This window comes from Electrophorus electricus, chromosome 5 (assembly GCF_013358815.1).
Source record: "Electrophorus electricus isolate fEleEle1 chromosome 5, fEleEle1.pri, whole genome shotgun sequence".
Classification (NCBI taxonomy): Eukaryota; Metazoa; Chordata; class Actinopteri; order Gymnotiformes; family Gymnotidae; genus Electrophorus; species Electrophorus electricus.
Window position 1 is genome coordinate 14,639,526 of NC_049539.1, and position 16,353 is coordinate 14,655,878.

Genomic DNA, 16,353 nt, shown 5'->3' on the forward strand with positions numbered 1-16,353 from the left:
CTAGGAATTTGGGGTGTAGGCGGCTCCTGGCCCGCTGTGTGTTTGGTGGGCACTGGGCAATGCTGTGTGGTGTCTGTGTGTGTGCACGGCAGCCTGGGGTTCGCTGTCCCAGAATGGGAGGCGTCGGGAGCCACGCCCCTGCGCAGGGGTCATCGTCGGGGAATGCTTTCCCCTCACACGTCACGTGGAGTGTACGGGATTGTCCTGAGAGAGGCAGGGAAGCTGCCTTTCTTCCTACTGCTGAGAGGTCTTCCTTGTTAGCGGCACCTGGCCTGCCCTGTGCTGGGTGGGCATCTGGCATAACTGTACTGTGTCTGTGTGCATGTGTGTATGGCAGCCTGTGATTCGCTGTCCCGGATTTGGACACTTCGGGAGCCGTGCCCCTTGGGAGGGGATTCTGTCATGGACACCCCCCCCCCCCCCCCCCCCCCGAGTCACGTGGTACGGCCTGCCGCATGCAGGGGGGATTTACGTTTGTTTGTATCCACACCCTCCATGATGGCACACACCTGCATGGGGTTTTGATGTTTGTCTGTCTATTTAAACCCCCGCCTGTATGTGTCTCATCATTGGTTATTGTTTCTGTTACTGGTGTCGTTAGTGTTATTGTGTGTATAGCCATTGTTAGCATTCAATGTCATTGTTCCTGTCAAAACTGTTCATCGTTATGCGTGAGTGCCACAAGTGTCATCAATGTCTTGTCACTAAATCAAAGGAGTTTGTGCGTCCTGTTCCGCGCCCTGCGGCACTCGGGCAGCCATTACAATTAGGGATAATCATATACAAACTTTTAATGTCAATTGAAAAGCAGATAGGGTTTGTTTAGGCATTCAAGGATTTGTAGAAAGCATGAAAAGTCTTTAACATATGTATGTAAGGACTGAATAATTGCTTGAAAAATATCACCCAGAAATAAACTGGAAACTTGGAAAAGAACTGGGATATACTTTTGTTGGCCAGAGGCCTTGGAACTTGAGGGTCCTGCATAGGATCTTAGTTGTTCCTAGGATTGCACTCTTCTGGATGAAGATCTCAGATGTTGTTTATCCTCTCATGGTGGTCCCTGCTCCTCCACTTCTGTCTCTTCCTTAGGCCAGTATTTTATGCCAGCAGGGTATCTGACGAGATTTGCTCAAGATTTGCTTCACTTTGTGTAGGTATTTGGCTGTAGCTGCCTGTGGGATTCCAAGGTACTTGTAGCAGCCCTCAACATATGACCATAAACCAATCCTATCAGGTGATGTTATGCTACTTTCTTGCAGTACAGTTCTTCTTGCCTCTGTTCTAGTTATCCTCCCTCTCCTCGTAACCATCTGACCACACTTATCCAGTATGAATGACATTGCAATGTTGTTATATCCTGGTGAGATGGATTAGTGAGTCAATGTCTCCTTCACTTCTGGCATACAGATTGATGCCATCCATGCACAGGAGGTGGCTAATGGTTGCTGCATTCCATAGCCGGTATCCGAAGCCACTCTTGGTGATGATCTCAACGAGGGAGGTCATGCCTATGCAGAACAGCAGCGGGGAGAGGGTACCTCCTTGGTAAATCCCGCACTTATGGTGACTCCTGCTATTGGCTTGAAGTTGGCCTCTAGGGGCGTCTCTAAACACACATCAATATAAGTTAATAAATGTTTCAACTTACGATAGCTTTGAAAAGAACTGAAAATAAGCAATCTGGCAACTTCGAGATCCAGCGCAGGAAAAACTACACAAGTATCGCGATACTGAGCGCTGTGGAAAAAAAATGGCCGCTCACGGAATGATTCCTGGAACAGAGAACAACATAAAACACACTAGGAGGAGTGACAGCTGACCTACGGCGAGCCCATTTAGAGCACATACCATCCTCTACCCACATTTTTAACGGATGGGTAAAGAGGCTTGTGCAAAGGGCCATAAGAAACCACAGAGAGTCCGTTTAAGAAATCGAAGGAAGCGGTCAGCTAGCTAGAAAGCTAACGTTAGTTAACGTTAGCTTGCTAGCTAGCTAGCTGCCTAACCTAGACAAGACAAGCAAGCCTAAATCAGCACCTAACGCGTTGGTGTTGGTGGGTAGGTGTACAGTACTTGGAATTTAAACTAGCCGAAATCGCTTGATTTATATTTCTGCTAGTATGAGTGGACCCGGACAAGATAGCGAGCCAGAAGCGAAAGTCCTTCACATCAAACGCCTGTACAGGTGAGTACAAAGCATAGGCCGACACAATTAAGTTGAACTAGTAGTAACCCAGCTAGCTAGCTAATTAGCTTGTGTATGTGGCTGCTAACTTGAATTAGCTAGCTAGCTATATTGCAAACTGGTGAATCATGCTGTGCAGATTAGCTAGCTAGTTGATATGACCATAAACCAATGTTATGAGGCGATGTTTTGACAAACAACGTTGCGGGCAGGCTTTTTATGTTGACTGTTCCACAGTTATCTACCCTTACTTTGGCCTCTCCACCTAATCTAGAAGCATATTATAAGGCCTCTTTTATGGTTCAAATGTGACTATTTATTCAACAACTAACATGCTAAAAGAAGATTGCTAGTTTTAGCTAGACAGCCAGCATTCTGTCTGTGCGGTTAATATAGCTATATGCGTGTGTCTATGGAATTTATTCCTAGATAAGCGTATTTCTTTGGAATAACTGCGTGAAGAACGGTAGCAGGTGCTGCTATATGCACAGACTTGACATATTCTTCCCCATTTTTCAAACGTAAACCACAGAAATATTGAAGGTTCTGAGAATTCAGAAAGTGCAGTGCTGGAATGCATGTATGCTTTCCCACATGCCAAAGCACCTCACCTGTCCATGCCAGGTTTCGACTCAATCAGTTAATCAGAACAGTAAAGGAGTCAGGTCCCCTATGTTAACACTTTCCATTAAAATGTGATTATGATGTGCATATGATATCTTGTCTGGATCGGGAAATCACGCCTTAATGCATGTAAATGCACACAGCACCTATTGCAATCAGAATCAGCTTAGCTCAGCCTGGTCACAGGCTTGGTCACTGGTTTGTGCATCAAGAAGGTGCTAATGCTGTCCATAGAGAAAAGCAAGTCTGCTGTGCACAGTAAAATTATCTCTGAGCATGGTATATATCAGCTGAGAAAACTGTGTCATGAAGGCTATTTCTGCAGTGGTATCTATCACAGGAATAAGTGGTTTGATGGGACATACAGATGCCAGAGAAGCTTAGCTTTATTAACTTTGGTTCCCAAATGATTTCGTCTCCTGGACTGGTATCATTTACTTACAGTAAAATTAGGACAAGGAAGAGTGTTAAGGGAGATAACAGACCCCTCCACCCCCAAGTTAATTAAATAGCCTTTGGCAGATTTGAGGGGGGTTTATGGCCACCATTCTTTAATCTGTCGGATAAATAATAAATTGCAAAAATGTTTGAAATAATGACATGTCTCAACTGAGATCATGGTTTCTTTGACAAGGGTGTTCTTAGTTGCTACATTTATCAATATGTTTATCTTAAATTACACACGCATTGCAAGTCATGGTCAGTGTTGCTATTAATATTATGGATTTTTTTATTATTACCGTGAATGCTATTGATATGCTCAGTGTTGTCATGTAAAGTGCATTGTGTAGTCCTTGACTGCTCTGATCTCTGTTAGGGCTGTGGTGGAATCAGTACACAAGCTGGATATTATCATTAGTAGCAAGTTATCCTACAGGGAGGTTTTCAAGCCAGAGAACATCAGTCTGCGGAACAAGTAAGCACTCTCTCAGTACCTCGTTAAGCAGCTCCTCTTTAGCGGGCCTAAGAACTAACGAGGAAGCTCTCTCCCAACTGATTCCCTGCAGGCTGCGCGAGCTATGCGTGAAGCTCATGTTCCTGCATCCTGTCGACTACGGCCGCAAGGCGGAGGAGCTGCTCTGGAGGAAGGTCTACTATGAAGTCATCCAGGTCATCAAAACAAATAAGAAGGTATGGTTGCCCCTAGTGTTTCTACGATTGTTGATTGTTAAACCACATATAAAAAGCTTAGCTTAGGTTCAGAAGCTTTTTTCCCCCCTTTTAATCCTCCTTTCTCTGCTTGTTAACCTGCTTGGCAGCATATCCACAGCCGCAGCACTCTGGAATGTGCCTACAGAACTCACCTCATCGCAGGGGTGGGCTTCTACCAACACCTCCTGCTCTATATTCAGTCCCACTACCAGCTGGAGCTACAAGACTGTATTGACTGGACGCATGTCACCGACCCCCTCATCGGTGAGATCCCTACGGACGCTTCACGCTGCTCATTTTCGGACAAGACAGTGTTGTATAAGGTTTATAGTGTATGGTGGATGAAACGACCTGTGTATGATAATCCTATCTGTAGGTCGTAAGAAGCCTGTGTCTGCCACACCTAAGGAGATGGAGTGGGCCCAGATGGCTTGTCATCGTTGTCTTGTATATCTGGGTGACCTTGGTAAATCCTGTGGTTTTGGATAAAAAAATTTAAAAAACTTGAGAGAATTAACTTTCACTGATCAACTTTAAAACGTTTAAAACAACCTTTTTTACACAAAACAACTCTGAATTAGAGCGTTGTGCTGTGATCAGCAATTTATTTGCCCATATGTTAGTTGTAATTATGGTAGACAATTAAGAAATGAAACTGAAAGAAAGTGTCTAAATGTCATGCACAGCGCGCTACCAGAATGAGCTGGCGGGCGTGGAGGCAGAACAGTTGTCTGAGCGCTTTTACCACCAGGCCCTGTCCGTCTCACCCCACGTCGGTGAGTCTCCTTTCTGGCTCTCCTGTGACCCTGGCGCAGAGGGCCCCCTTATCCTTCTTTGCGTTGCCCCTTGAATGCATAATTGTAAATGGAGTTGGCATAAGTGAATGTGAGCCCTCTAAATTGTAGGGCTGAATTTCTCTGAATCATGGGGCTTTTGTCTTTGTTGTCTGCTTCACAGGAATGCCGTTTAATCAGCTGGGTACGCTAGCCGGAAGTAAATTTTATAACGTGGAAGCCACCTACTACTATCTGCGCTGGTGAGTTTGCTGGCTTTCTGTGCTCTTCCACTGTAGTTACAATACTTTGCTGAGCCTTTGGAGGGCAGTGTAAGCACACAGTATGCCTCAGTGACGCAAATGTGGAGAATAACCAGTCTATAATACAAAATACAGTGATTCTACCCCACACCCCTTTAATTAAAATGAGGCTGTTGAAATTATGTAATTTAGGCTCATGTTTGTCTTTAATATTCCACTCGAGCTTATCAAACCCAAAAGCATACCATGAGCTGACCAACCCGCTTATCCTGTCAAGCAGTATTCAGTCGGAAGCTCCCTTTGAGGGCGCCTATGGAAACCTGAAGAGGCTGTTTGACAAAGCAGCCAAGATGTACCATCAAGTGAAGAAGCAAGAGATGAAGAGGCTTTCGCCGTCACGCCAGAGGTCAGACTCCACACAGGGGCCAGCATCTGTACTTTCTCCCACACTAAAGCGTTTCATCCATACAAACCCAAAATACACACATGTCTCTGAGAAATTGTCACCCCTATGTAAGTTGCCTGACAGCTAACCAGCTAAACGTCTCTGTTGAGGTCAGAGTTATGAAGATGTTTCATTTGGATTATTGAAGCCTTTTAGGTAGTGTGGGGTTCTCCATACTGAAATAGGAGAATCTTCATAAAACATTGTGGTGATTTTCTCTTCAGGTCAAAGGACATTAAGCGACTCCTCGTAAGCTTCATGTATCTGCAGAGTTTGCTGCAGCCCAAGAACAGGTACGGGGGCATACTGCCCGGCCCAGGCCATTCTGTCCATCACACCGGTGCTGCACCGGTAGCCCTGTTTATACTCCATGCCCATCTTGGGGCAAAATACCTAAAAATCCACTCTTCCCACAATTATACATGATGCACGCCTGGATACAGATAATCCAACATAATACAGTTTCATCATAAACCGTGGTCAGCTATTATTGTTCACACACTGCACAGATGACACAATCTGGCCACTCTCAAGGAACTAATCAACTTTACAAGCGACTTATGATATTTAGGTTTAGAAATGCAAAATACAAAAGAAATAAAAAACTGGGTAAATTGCTCTTGCTAATGATTTCTAATGCTAGAACCTCTCTCCCAGCGATCAACAGGGATCTGTCTGGGTTGCTTTGAGGAGCTAGGTCTTTTGCGCCAACTGATGTGGTTAAAGCTGTCGCTGTTGCCCTGCTGCTCTTAGCGTGGTGGAGACGGAGCTGACCTCACTTTGCCAATCCGTCCTGGAGGACTTCAACCTGGTACTGTTCTACCAGGCTACGCTGAGCCACGGCAGCCATTCGATCAGCGAGGAGGACGATGAACATGACCTGGTGTGCTCCGTGCTTCCCGACAGCCTCGTCTTCAAGATGGTGGTCATCTGCCTTATGGGAGTGCACAGCCTAAAGAGGGGAGGTGAGTCCACAGGGAGGAAGGTCAGCTGGCCAGAGTGAGAGGTGATTCTTGCCTGTTCTCTTAGGGTTATACTAGTATTATGTGTTGTAGTCTATCAGACCGATATTGCACCTTAAGCACTTAAGCAATCTGGTATTAGCCATAGTATGCTGATACCGATACCATTATCGGCTAGCTGTGTAGCAACTAGTGGGAACTGGTGAATTGTAATTTCTCAAAGGGTGCAACCTTACATGGCTATGCCACTTGGGACCTGTATGATGGTTGCATATTTATCTTGTTAAAAAAGAATCAAGAAAACTTTAAAATTTGATTTTGCAACAGTCCTTTCTAAAAGATTTGTTTAGCCAGCTTGGGATTTGTTTGCTCAACCAGTGCTAATTTATAGTGCAAAAGCAACACTTGAGCATGAGTTTGTACAGACTTACAGTAGTTAAATGAAAAGTGCACCTCAAATTGTTTGGTATTTATTGGCCAATACTGAAAACGGCAGTATTGCTCTCGGACCAGTCACCAAAAAATGCAACCCTGGTCTTGATGTTACTATACAGCAAGGTAGAGAAAAGGGAAGAAGGGAAATGACAAACATGTTCCAGTTGAATGTATGTGTTGATGGTTGGTGGATAGAATGTTTGACTGGCCCTCATTATTCTGCTCATGCTGTTCCATCATTCACATAATGACCGGCAGAGTTGTATTCTAAGGTGTGCCACATTTCTTTTTCTTTCTTTCTTTACCTGTTTATTTTTTGCAGTTGATGCACTGTTTTGTTGTTCTTTGCCTCTTAGGTTCAAAGCAGTACAGTGCCTCTATTGCCTTCACACTAGCACTTTTCTCTCACCTGGTGAACCACGTCAATATCCGGCTGCAGGCCGAACTGGAGGAAGGAGAAAGCGAGGTCCCACCATTACGACCTGACAACGTCGGTAAGAAACCGAACATGGATTCACTCTGGGGCCTTCTGGGCCCTCTAGTGTTTTTATGCTGTTGGTGCCAATGTCCTGTCCATAGATGATGCTGATGCCAGGGAGCAGGCTGGCATGGTGCCCACAGAGGAGAGGCCACTCCAGAATGGCTCATTAGAGGAGGAAGAGGAGGAAGAGGAGGCAAAGGGCGAGGGCAGGGGTCTGACGGTGAAGAGCGGCTCACAGAAGCAGAGCGGAGAGGAGAAGGCCAAGCAGAAGAGGAAATATTCACGCCTGTCCATGCTTCGCCGCCGACGTTGCGCCCGTGAGGAGGATGAAAGCGACCTGAGTGAGGGCTTCGAAAGCGACGAGGAGGAGGACGAAGAGCGCGGCAGGCCTGCCGATGGCACAGGGATCACCCGGGCTCCAGCAAACAACCCGTCGAAGGAGGGCCAGACAGAGGTCGGAGGCCTGGTTGGAGAGGGTGTGTGGGAGAGCGGATCCGAGGAGGAGGAGGAGGAGGAGGAGGAGGAGGAGGAGGGTGGCACGGCCTTCGACGTTGAGACCGACTCAGACATGAACAGCCAGGAGTCGCGCTCGGACCTGGAGGACATGGAGGATGCAGGCAGCCCGGGCCAGGAGCCACAGCATGACGAGGAAGAGGAGGAGCAGCAACCCCGGCCGGCCGGTGATGAAGACTCCACGCCGCTAGCCATCAATGGCCCTCTGTTGCCTAGTGATGCGAGCATCAGCAGTAACCTGCAGGCTATGTCTTCACAGCTCTTCCAGGCCAAGCGCTGCTTTCGTCTTGCCCCCACCTTCAGCAATGTCCTGCTTAGACCCCCAAATGCCTCTAACCCCACCCCTGATTTGGATCCCGCACCCTCAAAAGAAGCCACGCCTCCACCTGGGGATACGCCCAACAATGCAGCCCCAGAAATTGCTAATGGAACCAGTGAAAATGGTATAGTTCTGTTTGTTTACAAATGTATCTTTACAATGCTTCTCTGTGTTGCATTTCTTTGACCCTTTTTTAAAAATTCACATTTCAGATGTTGAGTCTGATACGGAGGGCAGTGAGCACAGCAACCAGTCATTTCACAGTGAGAAAACACTGTCAGAGAGACTCGAGATTTTGACCAACCAGGGTCTCATTCAGGTTGTGAAGGTATTCGTCGACTGGTTGAGGACAAATACAGACATCATCCTTATGTGTGCACAGGTATATGTGCATGAAATATATTACAAACAAACTGCAATGCAAATACTTGTGTGTGTGTATGGCTTAGGCTGTACAGTATATAATTTGACAACACAATATTAACCTTTGCTGAGGTAATATCCCAGAAGGGTGCAATTAGCTCTGCAGGTTATTGACACTTGCTACGTTGTATTCCGTCCCAGAGTTCCCAGAGCTTGTGGAATCGTCTTTCCGTGCTGCTAAACTTACTGCCTGATGGAAGCAAGATGTTGGAAGCAGGTTGGTTCAACGTGTCCCCACTCTAAAAAGATGGATTAAACAGTTTCCCAAACACTATGCCGAACTGGCTCAGTACCCTTACCCTTACTTAGAAGGGATTATGAAATGTTTTATTATAATTAAATGCATATTTTTATTTTGCCTTAATGCCTTCAACAACCAACATTTGAAAATCTCCCTGTCATGTATTTATGCAGTCCTTGAAGACTAGTTAAAATATGGTGTCAGCCCCGTGGCTTATAGCCTTATTCACACGTCCTCTCTCCTCTGTGCCGGTGCTGCAGAGCTCGGGCTCCGTAAGGAGGTACATGAGCTGCTGAGCACCAGTGAGCTGCCTGACCTGGTGCAGACGGTACTACTGCCCGAGGACCAGGCCCTGCGCCATCTTCCTGCCCTAAGCCTGGCCCACCGCCGCTTGGACTTCACTAGCCCACGGCCCAGCCTGAGCCCCCTGCAGGAGGTAGGCCCCTCGCCCGCAGCTGCACAACCTCCGGCCCAGGCATTCAGCTCCTTTTTATGGGAGACCATTCACACAGTAAAATGTAGGCAGCATCAACTAGATACTACATTTTAAGGTATCGTCATATGGTGTACTTGATTAATAATGTAGTGACGCGATATGGTGTGACAACAAGCGTTTGACAAGTGTACGAACAAGTACCCTACGAAACATTAATTCCTATAATTTTTCTTTTTTTGTGTGTGTAAAGGTGAGTATATGGCACTCAGACAGATCACAAATGAAAAAGATCCAGTAGTACTAGCACCCAGTAGTAGTAATGTGAACAATTTGATTATTCTTGATGTGAGCACACACACTTGATAAGGTTCTGCTGTGGATTGCTCATAATGATATTTCTACTGCAATGAAAGAGTTACGGAGAGGCAAACTAAGCAATTAAAACAATTAACTGCCATTTTAATAAAGGGGGAAAATATTCAGGGCGATGTGATGCAACTCCATTTCTTGTAGCCACAAGCATATATTCTTTATCAAGCATCTAGACTCATAAACTGTAGTATTATCAGCACTAATGCTTGTTGTAGCAGTGTAAGCCCTTGCGTGTGTTTTCTCTGTGCTTTGTCCTTTGATGTTTTTGTTTTTTGATCATTGACCTGTTAACCCAAGATTGTTTTTGGATTGTTGACCTGCTGACATGAGGTGGACGAGCACAAGTAGCTAGCTAGCTAGGACGAAAACATTTTGATTATGGAGTACTGTCCGGGCAGTACCTTTTTTTTTGAACATCTTTGGCTCTTTGCTATATACCTTTGGCCTAAATCAACATTTCTGGTCTCCATGGCACCAGTGTGTGGTGCGCTTGTGCTGCATCCGCAGCTTTGGCCACTTCCTCACTGGTCTCCAAGGCAACGTGTTGCACTTCAATCCTGAGGCGGGCATCTTCACCAGCATAAGCCAATCCGAACAAGAAAACCTGGTTCAACAGGCGAAGGCCCAGTTCCGCATGGTAAGAGACAGGTTCATCCCATCTGATCGCTGCTGTTAGTAACAATTCAAGACTCCTCCATACAGATCACAGTGTGCATTCTCACCATTCAGTGTGTCTCTACACACACACACACACACACACACACACACACACACACACACACACACACACTTTCTTTAAACACTAATCATTTAATGCTATTACTCACAAAATGATTCCAGTAGAGCTGTACTGGTATTGTCTCTGGCTGTTGAGCAGCAGCACTTGATGACTGCATTGCAATTGTGGACATGTAAACCATCACCTTTTTTCAGAATTTTACCTACATGTGATGGGTAAAGATACAGTTCTTAGGCATTTATTTAATAGTTTGAACAACTTCATTTATTAAATCCAATGCAAAGGAATTAATTCAAAATGTCAAACAAAACTACTTCCATTATTTTGACATTCTAAAACTCCCAACACCCCTGTTTCTTTTGACACTAACTACTGTTAACTACTCTTAACATCATAAATTCTTAACATCATAAATTGATTCTGTGCAAATAGTTGTCATTAAACATACTGAGCTTCATGAATCGGCATACGCTTGAGTTGTTTTTGAACAATTATCTTAATGCCAATAGTTCATGTTCTGAGGTCATGTAGAAATGGTGAATTCGTTGCTTTGTGACACCAATTCTGTAATAAATGTGTCTTAATTGTGCCTCAACATGTTGGCAACAGCAGCTTATAGTGAATAAATAAATAAATCCTTCTTAGCCATAAGACCACAATTTATAGTTGTAGCACTGCCACTTACTTAGAGTACCAATAAATAATAGGGTACATGGGCCTGTGGAGAACAGATCGAGTTCTTTTCTTTTTCATATAGTCTTGCCACATTTCTGAGGTTTTCTTGAGAGTCCGATGTTGCTAAGCAACCGTGCTACCCTTAAAGTGTAGAACAAACGCTGATTAAAGTGCCGCCTTGCTGTTCCGGAACACCATCAATAAAGTTGACAAGGCTTCAGAAGCCCAAAATTGTTACTAAGGAACTTGAGCAAACTGCACCAAAGATGCTGCCCAAACTCAACCTAAAGTCATATTAGATTTCTAATGTTTTGTGTTTTTTAATATAGCCTCTCCCACCCTGCACCTCAAAATAAATGATTAAGAAGATCTCCTGCCAGAGGAGCTAATGCTTGCTTTGGTGTCCCTGTCGTGTGTTCTGCAGGCTGAGGAGGAGGCACGCAGGAACAGACTCATGAGGGACATGGCACAGCTGCGCCTGCAGGTTTGGATCCCATACTTTAATATTCCTGAGGACTCCTTACTCCTTTACTTTATTTCATTGATTCAACTTTCTAAAAAAGCCAGTCCTTTGATTGGTTGTCTGTTACATAAAAGAGGACAAGAGAAAGACCCTTTTTAGTTATTACACTCTATAAAGTAGTAGTGCAGCATCTGTGTCTTTTATGTGAATTTGTATAGTGCCTTGTATAGTATTTTTAGACTTGTCTGTAGAAAATAATGGCTGAACCCTAGGCTTGGTTATAGACAAAAAATATCCGGAACTATAGGCAAGAATGTAGTGCTGGCTATCCGTATGCAGCCTGTAGTTCATTGTAACACACAGTGGCATGCTCATTATATCGTGTGTTCCTCCGGTGCCCCCTGCAGTTGGAGGTATCCCAGCTGGAGGGCAGTCTGCAGCAGCCCAAAGCACAGTCGTCCATGTCACCGTACCTGGTCCCTGACGCGGCCGCTCTGTGTCAGCACCTGAGCCTGCTCCGGCAGCTGGCTGCCTGTGGCTGCTTCATCATCATCATCCCCCGCACAGGTCAGAGCTCCTGGCCTCCTCTTAATACTTACACGTCTAATGAAAGCCCCAGCAGCAGGTTCTCAGTCATGTGGTGCAAATTAAAGTTCAGCTTCAGTCACCAGTTGCTAGGCAGTGGTATTACCTGTTCAAGGGTTCCTCTGCTGTGGTTTTCGAGGTACTGGAGGACTGCACAACTACCCACCTATGCCTTGTCATAGTTTTTGATGGCTAGGGTCTATTCAAGGAATTGCCATGTTTTGCGTGTCAGGTGTGGATGCTTGTTTGAAATTTTCTGTGTTTTCTTCTCAGTCATTGACGGACTTGATTGTCTGAAGAAAGAAAATCCAGGCGCACGAGACAGCATTCGTTTCCTTGAATCGGAGTTTCGGAAGGGGAATCGGTAGGAGCACAGACTGTACTTTCTTTTTCCATGTTCAGTAGTTGTATTTGTAGAGTCTCTTGCATTAAGAAAATGTCAAATCATTAAATGAAAACTTATTAAAGAGATCCTGCCCTCAAAATACTGATTTGTCTAATAGTGAATGAAAGATGGCTGGGTTTGTGTCAATAGCTCGATACTAGCGTTTGTTCTTTTAACAACACTTCCCGCTTTTTAAAATTATTTCCTTGTGCAACCTTCCACTCTTGCAGATGACAGCGGACGGCGTGTTCTTTTACCTGAATTTACTGTGCAAATCTCTCTCTTGTCCTCCACATAAAATTTCAGCAATCTGTCCTCCCCTCCCCTCCCCTTCCTTTCCCACCACCAGATATATCCGCTGCCAGAAAGAGTCCGGCCGGAGCTTTGAGAGGGACAAGCTGAAAAGACAGGACATCGAAGCCTGGTAAGTCTGCATCAAGGTGTGATCCCTTCACCTCATTACACTTCTTTCAGTGTTTGTTTTTAATTTCCTATTTTTCTATTAGCCATAAATGTCGAGCCCTATGCTCGTGTTTTCCTTTTTTTTTTTTTTCCTTTCAATTTTCCAAACAATGTGCATGCAGCTTAGCATGGCAGTGTCTTTTATGTATTTACACTAGCTGCTGTTTCCATGTGGTTAAAGGCACCTCTACAAGATGGTGGACAGCTGCCGCCAGCTGACAGGCTCTCAGGCCAGCGGTGACGAGGACACAGCCGGAATGGTGACCGTCCTGACAGGCCACACGGTAGAGGAGCTGGCTGAACGTTCTGTCCCAATGAAGGTTCGTTTGAGCGGGGGAGGTTACCGGTGCCCAACATGGTTATACGTCCCCAGGCTAAAGCATGCTCTTGTTTCGCGCTTGCTAATTTGGGCGGTATGTGCAGCTGTCTGAAAAAACACTAGCTGCTGACCACCTACCTACCTATTTTTAGAAGCTCTTGAGGACTCATAATTAACGTAGCGATTACCTTCAGGCCTCACACTAGGGAAGGATTATAAGAGGTCTGAACCTAGACAAAAGTTGTATAAATCCAAGATTATGGTTTGTGAGATTATGCTGTTGTAATGACTGTGGTACATGGTACCATTTGGTGCTTAATACTGCAGACTGGAAACACTGGAGCACTAATGCATCCACTGATGGATGAAATCAATAACGCTTCATTGTTACACAAAAGGAAATTCGGTTCTAAAAAGTGAAGTGTCGGTACTGTTCCAACATGATTTATGTTTGTGTTTAAGGGCCAAAGATACATCCTTGACACACTGCAGAATGATTTTAGTATGACACAATCTTATAATTATTCTGTTCTGATTAATCCATCACTTTGTGGAGGTCTGGTGAAAAGTGAATTTCATCCAACTTCAGATCTGAGATCTGTTTTTATTATTTGCTTTTTGCGAGGTTTTTTTTTTTTGTTTTTTTTTTTTTTGTTTTGTTTTTTTTTTTAAACATCCTTTTGTAGCCTATTGAATAAAATGTAATAATACATTCAAGTACATCAGTGATGTCTTAGATTTTATTTTCAGAAATACGTCAAACGCATTTTTAAGCACTTCCAGCACATTCTGATTTGAAGGATAAAGTAAATGAGTCATGGATGATGTAAAACCACAATACTCTGATTTGGGGTGCCTGGGCTTTTTTTGTGTGTGAAGATGGATACTGATTGTTTTTGAAACACTACAGACCAGATTTCTGCAGTGCTGTCTCTGGGATATTAACATTGATATATATATTTTTTTTTTCCTCAGGAAATGCCTGTATATTTCATTAATACACTATGTGAAGTACAGAAGTAACAAAGAGTGTTCTGGCCCTGTCATAATAAATATTTTGAGACCAGTATTGGTCTCCAGTTCTAAACTTACAATGTTACCTCAATAATTGGGAGTCGCCATTTTCACATCATTGCATTGATGTTTGTTGCGGCCGGCTTTGAGCGCGTGGGGTAACACCATCCTCTCCTTCCTCTATGACAGTCGGCCGTCCAGGCTGTAGCAGCGGCGGGCATGGAACTACAGAACATCGTAGAGTTCTACCGGCAGTGGAAGGAGATGGGCTGAGAGAGCCCAAGGGAGCGGGGACCGGCCCGGCGTTCAGCTGAACACACATTCACTCCCTCTTTCTTTTTCTTTCTTTCTTTTTCTCTCTCTCTCTCTCTCTCTCTCTCCCCCATTCTACTGCTCTGTCTGTATCAGCGTCTCTGGGGTTATAAAGAAAAAAACCAAATCAAAATGTTCCAGGTTGGAGAGATGAAAAGATGGCGGGTGCGCTGGCATTTGGAGTAAGAAGTCTGAAGCTTTAGGGGCTTAACCCGGAAAGCAGCAGCACCTTGGCCCCAGCATGGGAAAGGAACTCCCACGAGGGTTGGAGTAACATAGGGAGATGAAACACTGTCTAAGTGTGTCTGGTTTTATTACAACCAGCTATATAATGATGAACTTGAGCATATATGTGTTGAGAGAGAGAAATACACGCATATACCATGTGCATTCATACACACGAAGACAAACCAATAAGTATATTAAACAGGGTTTTGACCTTTTCTTTTCCTCCTTTTCCTGTGTTCTTGTTCAGGGGGAACTGTGTCTGTGTCTAATTGGTAGGGTGGCAGTAAAGGTGGTACAATAAGGAACCACAGCAAGGAAATTCACCCCTGGCAAGAAAGGCAAGTCCGTCGAGCATACAATCCTGTGGAAATCCACAGGGCTGGTAACTTCTAGGTTCAGGAAAGCTTTGGATCATTGGATGTACACATTTTGGCTAGTTTTCTATGTGGCTTTTTTGTTCTGTTTGGGTATTTTCTTGGGGGGGTGGGTTTGTTTTGTTGTTTTTTTTTTTTTTGTCCTGCTGTGTTTGGTGATTTGCTGTATTGTGTTTGTTTATGAAGAGGATGGATTATGTAAAACCAGATGGTCAGTTTTATTTGATTTTATTTTTGTATGCTGTACTTGTAGTATTGCTTTTGTATGCTGTGCTGTTCTCCCGGGGGAATATTTGGATGGGCTGCCATGCCTCGTGGAAGTCCAGAAGAGATTCAGATCAACTTCCATCTCATACTTTATTAGCTGTTAACGTTGGGTTACAGTGCGGAGGCAGAGTTGGACCAGACGGCTGGACCTTCTCAACTCCAACCTTTAATGCTAATGTGTGAAAGTAGTTCTATTAAAGTCAAAACAAACTTGTTTCCCCATTTATCATCAGTTCCCCATCGTAGTTGTCCCATACTGCACAGTGCAAAGGAAACCAATTTGTGTGTGAGGCCATGCATTAAACAGTAAAAAAACAAAAACAGATTTGAGTTCTTTTATTTTTATACAGTTTCTTGGAGCATCTATATTTTTGTTGTTGCTGTGTAGCAATACACCATTTCCTTTGGGCAACTGGCTGTACCAAGCTACATAACCAATCTTTTTTTTTTTTTTTTTTTTTTTTAACCACAGTAGATGAATGTCCAGCTAGTGGTCGCATTTTAAATTGACACTTTAACATTGTTTTGCCCCTTTAAGATGGAATGTCATCAGTGCCAAGTACTTTGGTATCTACTGTTAGATCATAATAATACACAAATTGTCCTATTCTCAGGCTTACCGATCACCACTGGTACTGTCCAGTCAGTTTAAGTAGGTCTTTGTGTCTGTGTCCTTGAGCCCTGTTCCAGTCACATGCCTCCATCTGCTCTGGGCCCCCTGCCCAGATTTCATGACACTGTAACTAGCATTTTGACAAGCACTCTGGTGGCATCCAGTCAAAAGATGGCCAGCCATTGCTTCTGGGGGCAAGTTGCTCTAAATACTGTCAGTCCTCAAATTCCAAAAAAAGTAACCAATGCGGAAAACATATGTTCACTCACTTATGTTCATGTTACAAACAT

At 44.3% G+C, this 16,353-nt stretch overlaps 1 protein-coding gene across 1 annotated transcript; it reads left to right on the forward strand.

Moving 5' to 3' along the window:
* The first annotated feature begins 1,733 nt into the window (after positions 1–1,733).
* On the forward strand, positions 1,734–15,773 carry smg5 (SMG5 nonsense mediated mRNA decay factor). The gene is made up of 22 exons (XM_027001139.2): positions 1,734–2,188; positions 3,630–3,728; positions 3,820–3,943; positions 4,072–4,228; positions 4,341–4,430; positions 4,651–4,740; positions 4,922–5,000; positions 5,281–5,406; positions 5,670–5,738; positions 6,199–6,410; positions 7,199–7,336; positions 7,422–8,279; positions 8,368–8,537; positions 8,720–8,795; positions 9,080–9,255; positions 10,106–10,264; positions 11,466–11,525; positions 11,912–12,071; positions 12,363–12,453; positions 12,824–12,898; positions 13,118–13,256; positions 14,459–15,773. The coding sequence occupies exons 1-22, from the start codon at positions 2,124–2,126 to the stop codon at positions 14,540–14,542; spliced, it is 3,297 nt and encodes a 1,098-aa protein (XP_026856940.2). The 5' UTR covers positions 1,734–2,123; the 3' UTR covers positions 14,543–15,773.
* The last annotated feature ends 580 nt before the right edge of the window (positions 15,774–16,353 follow it).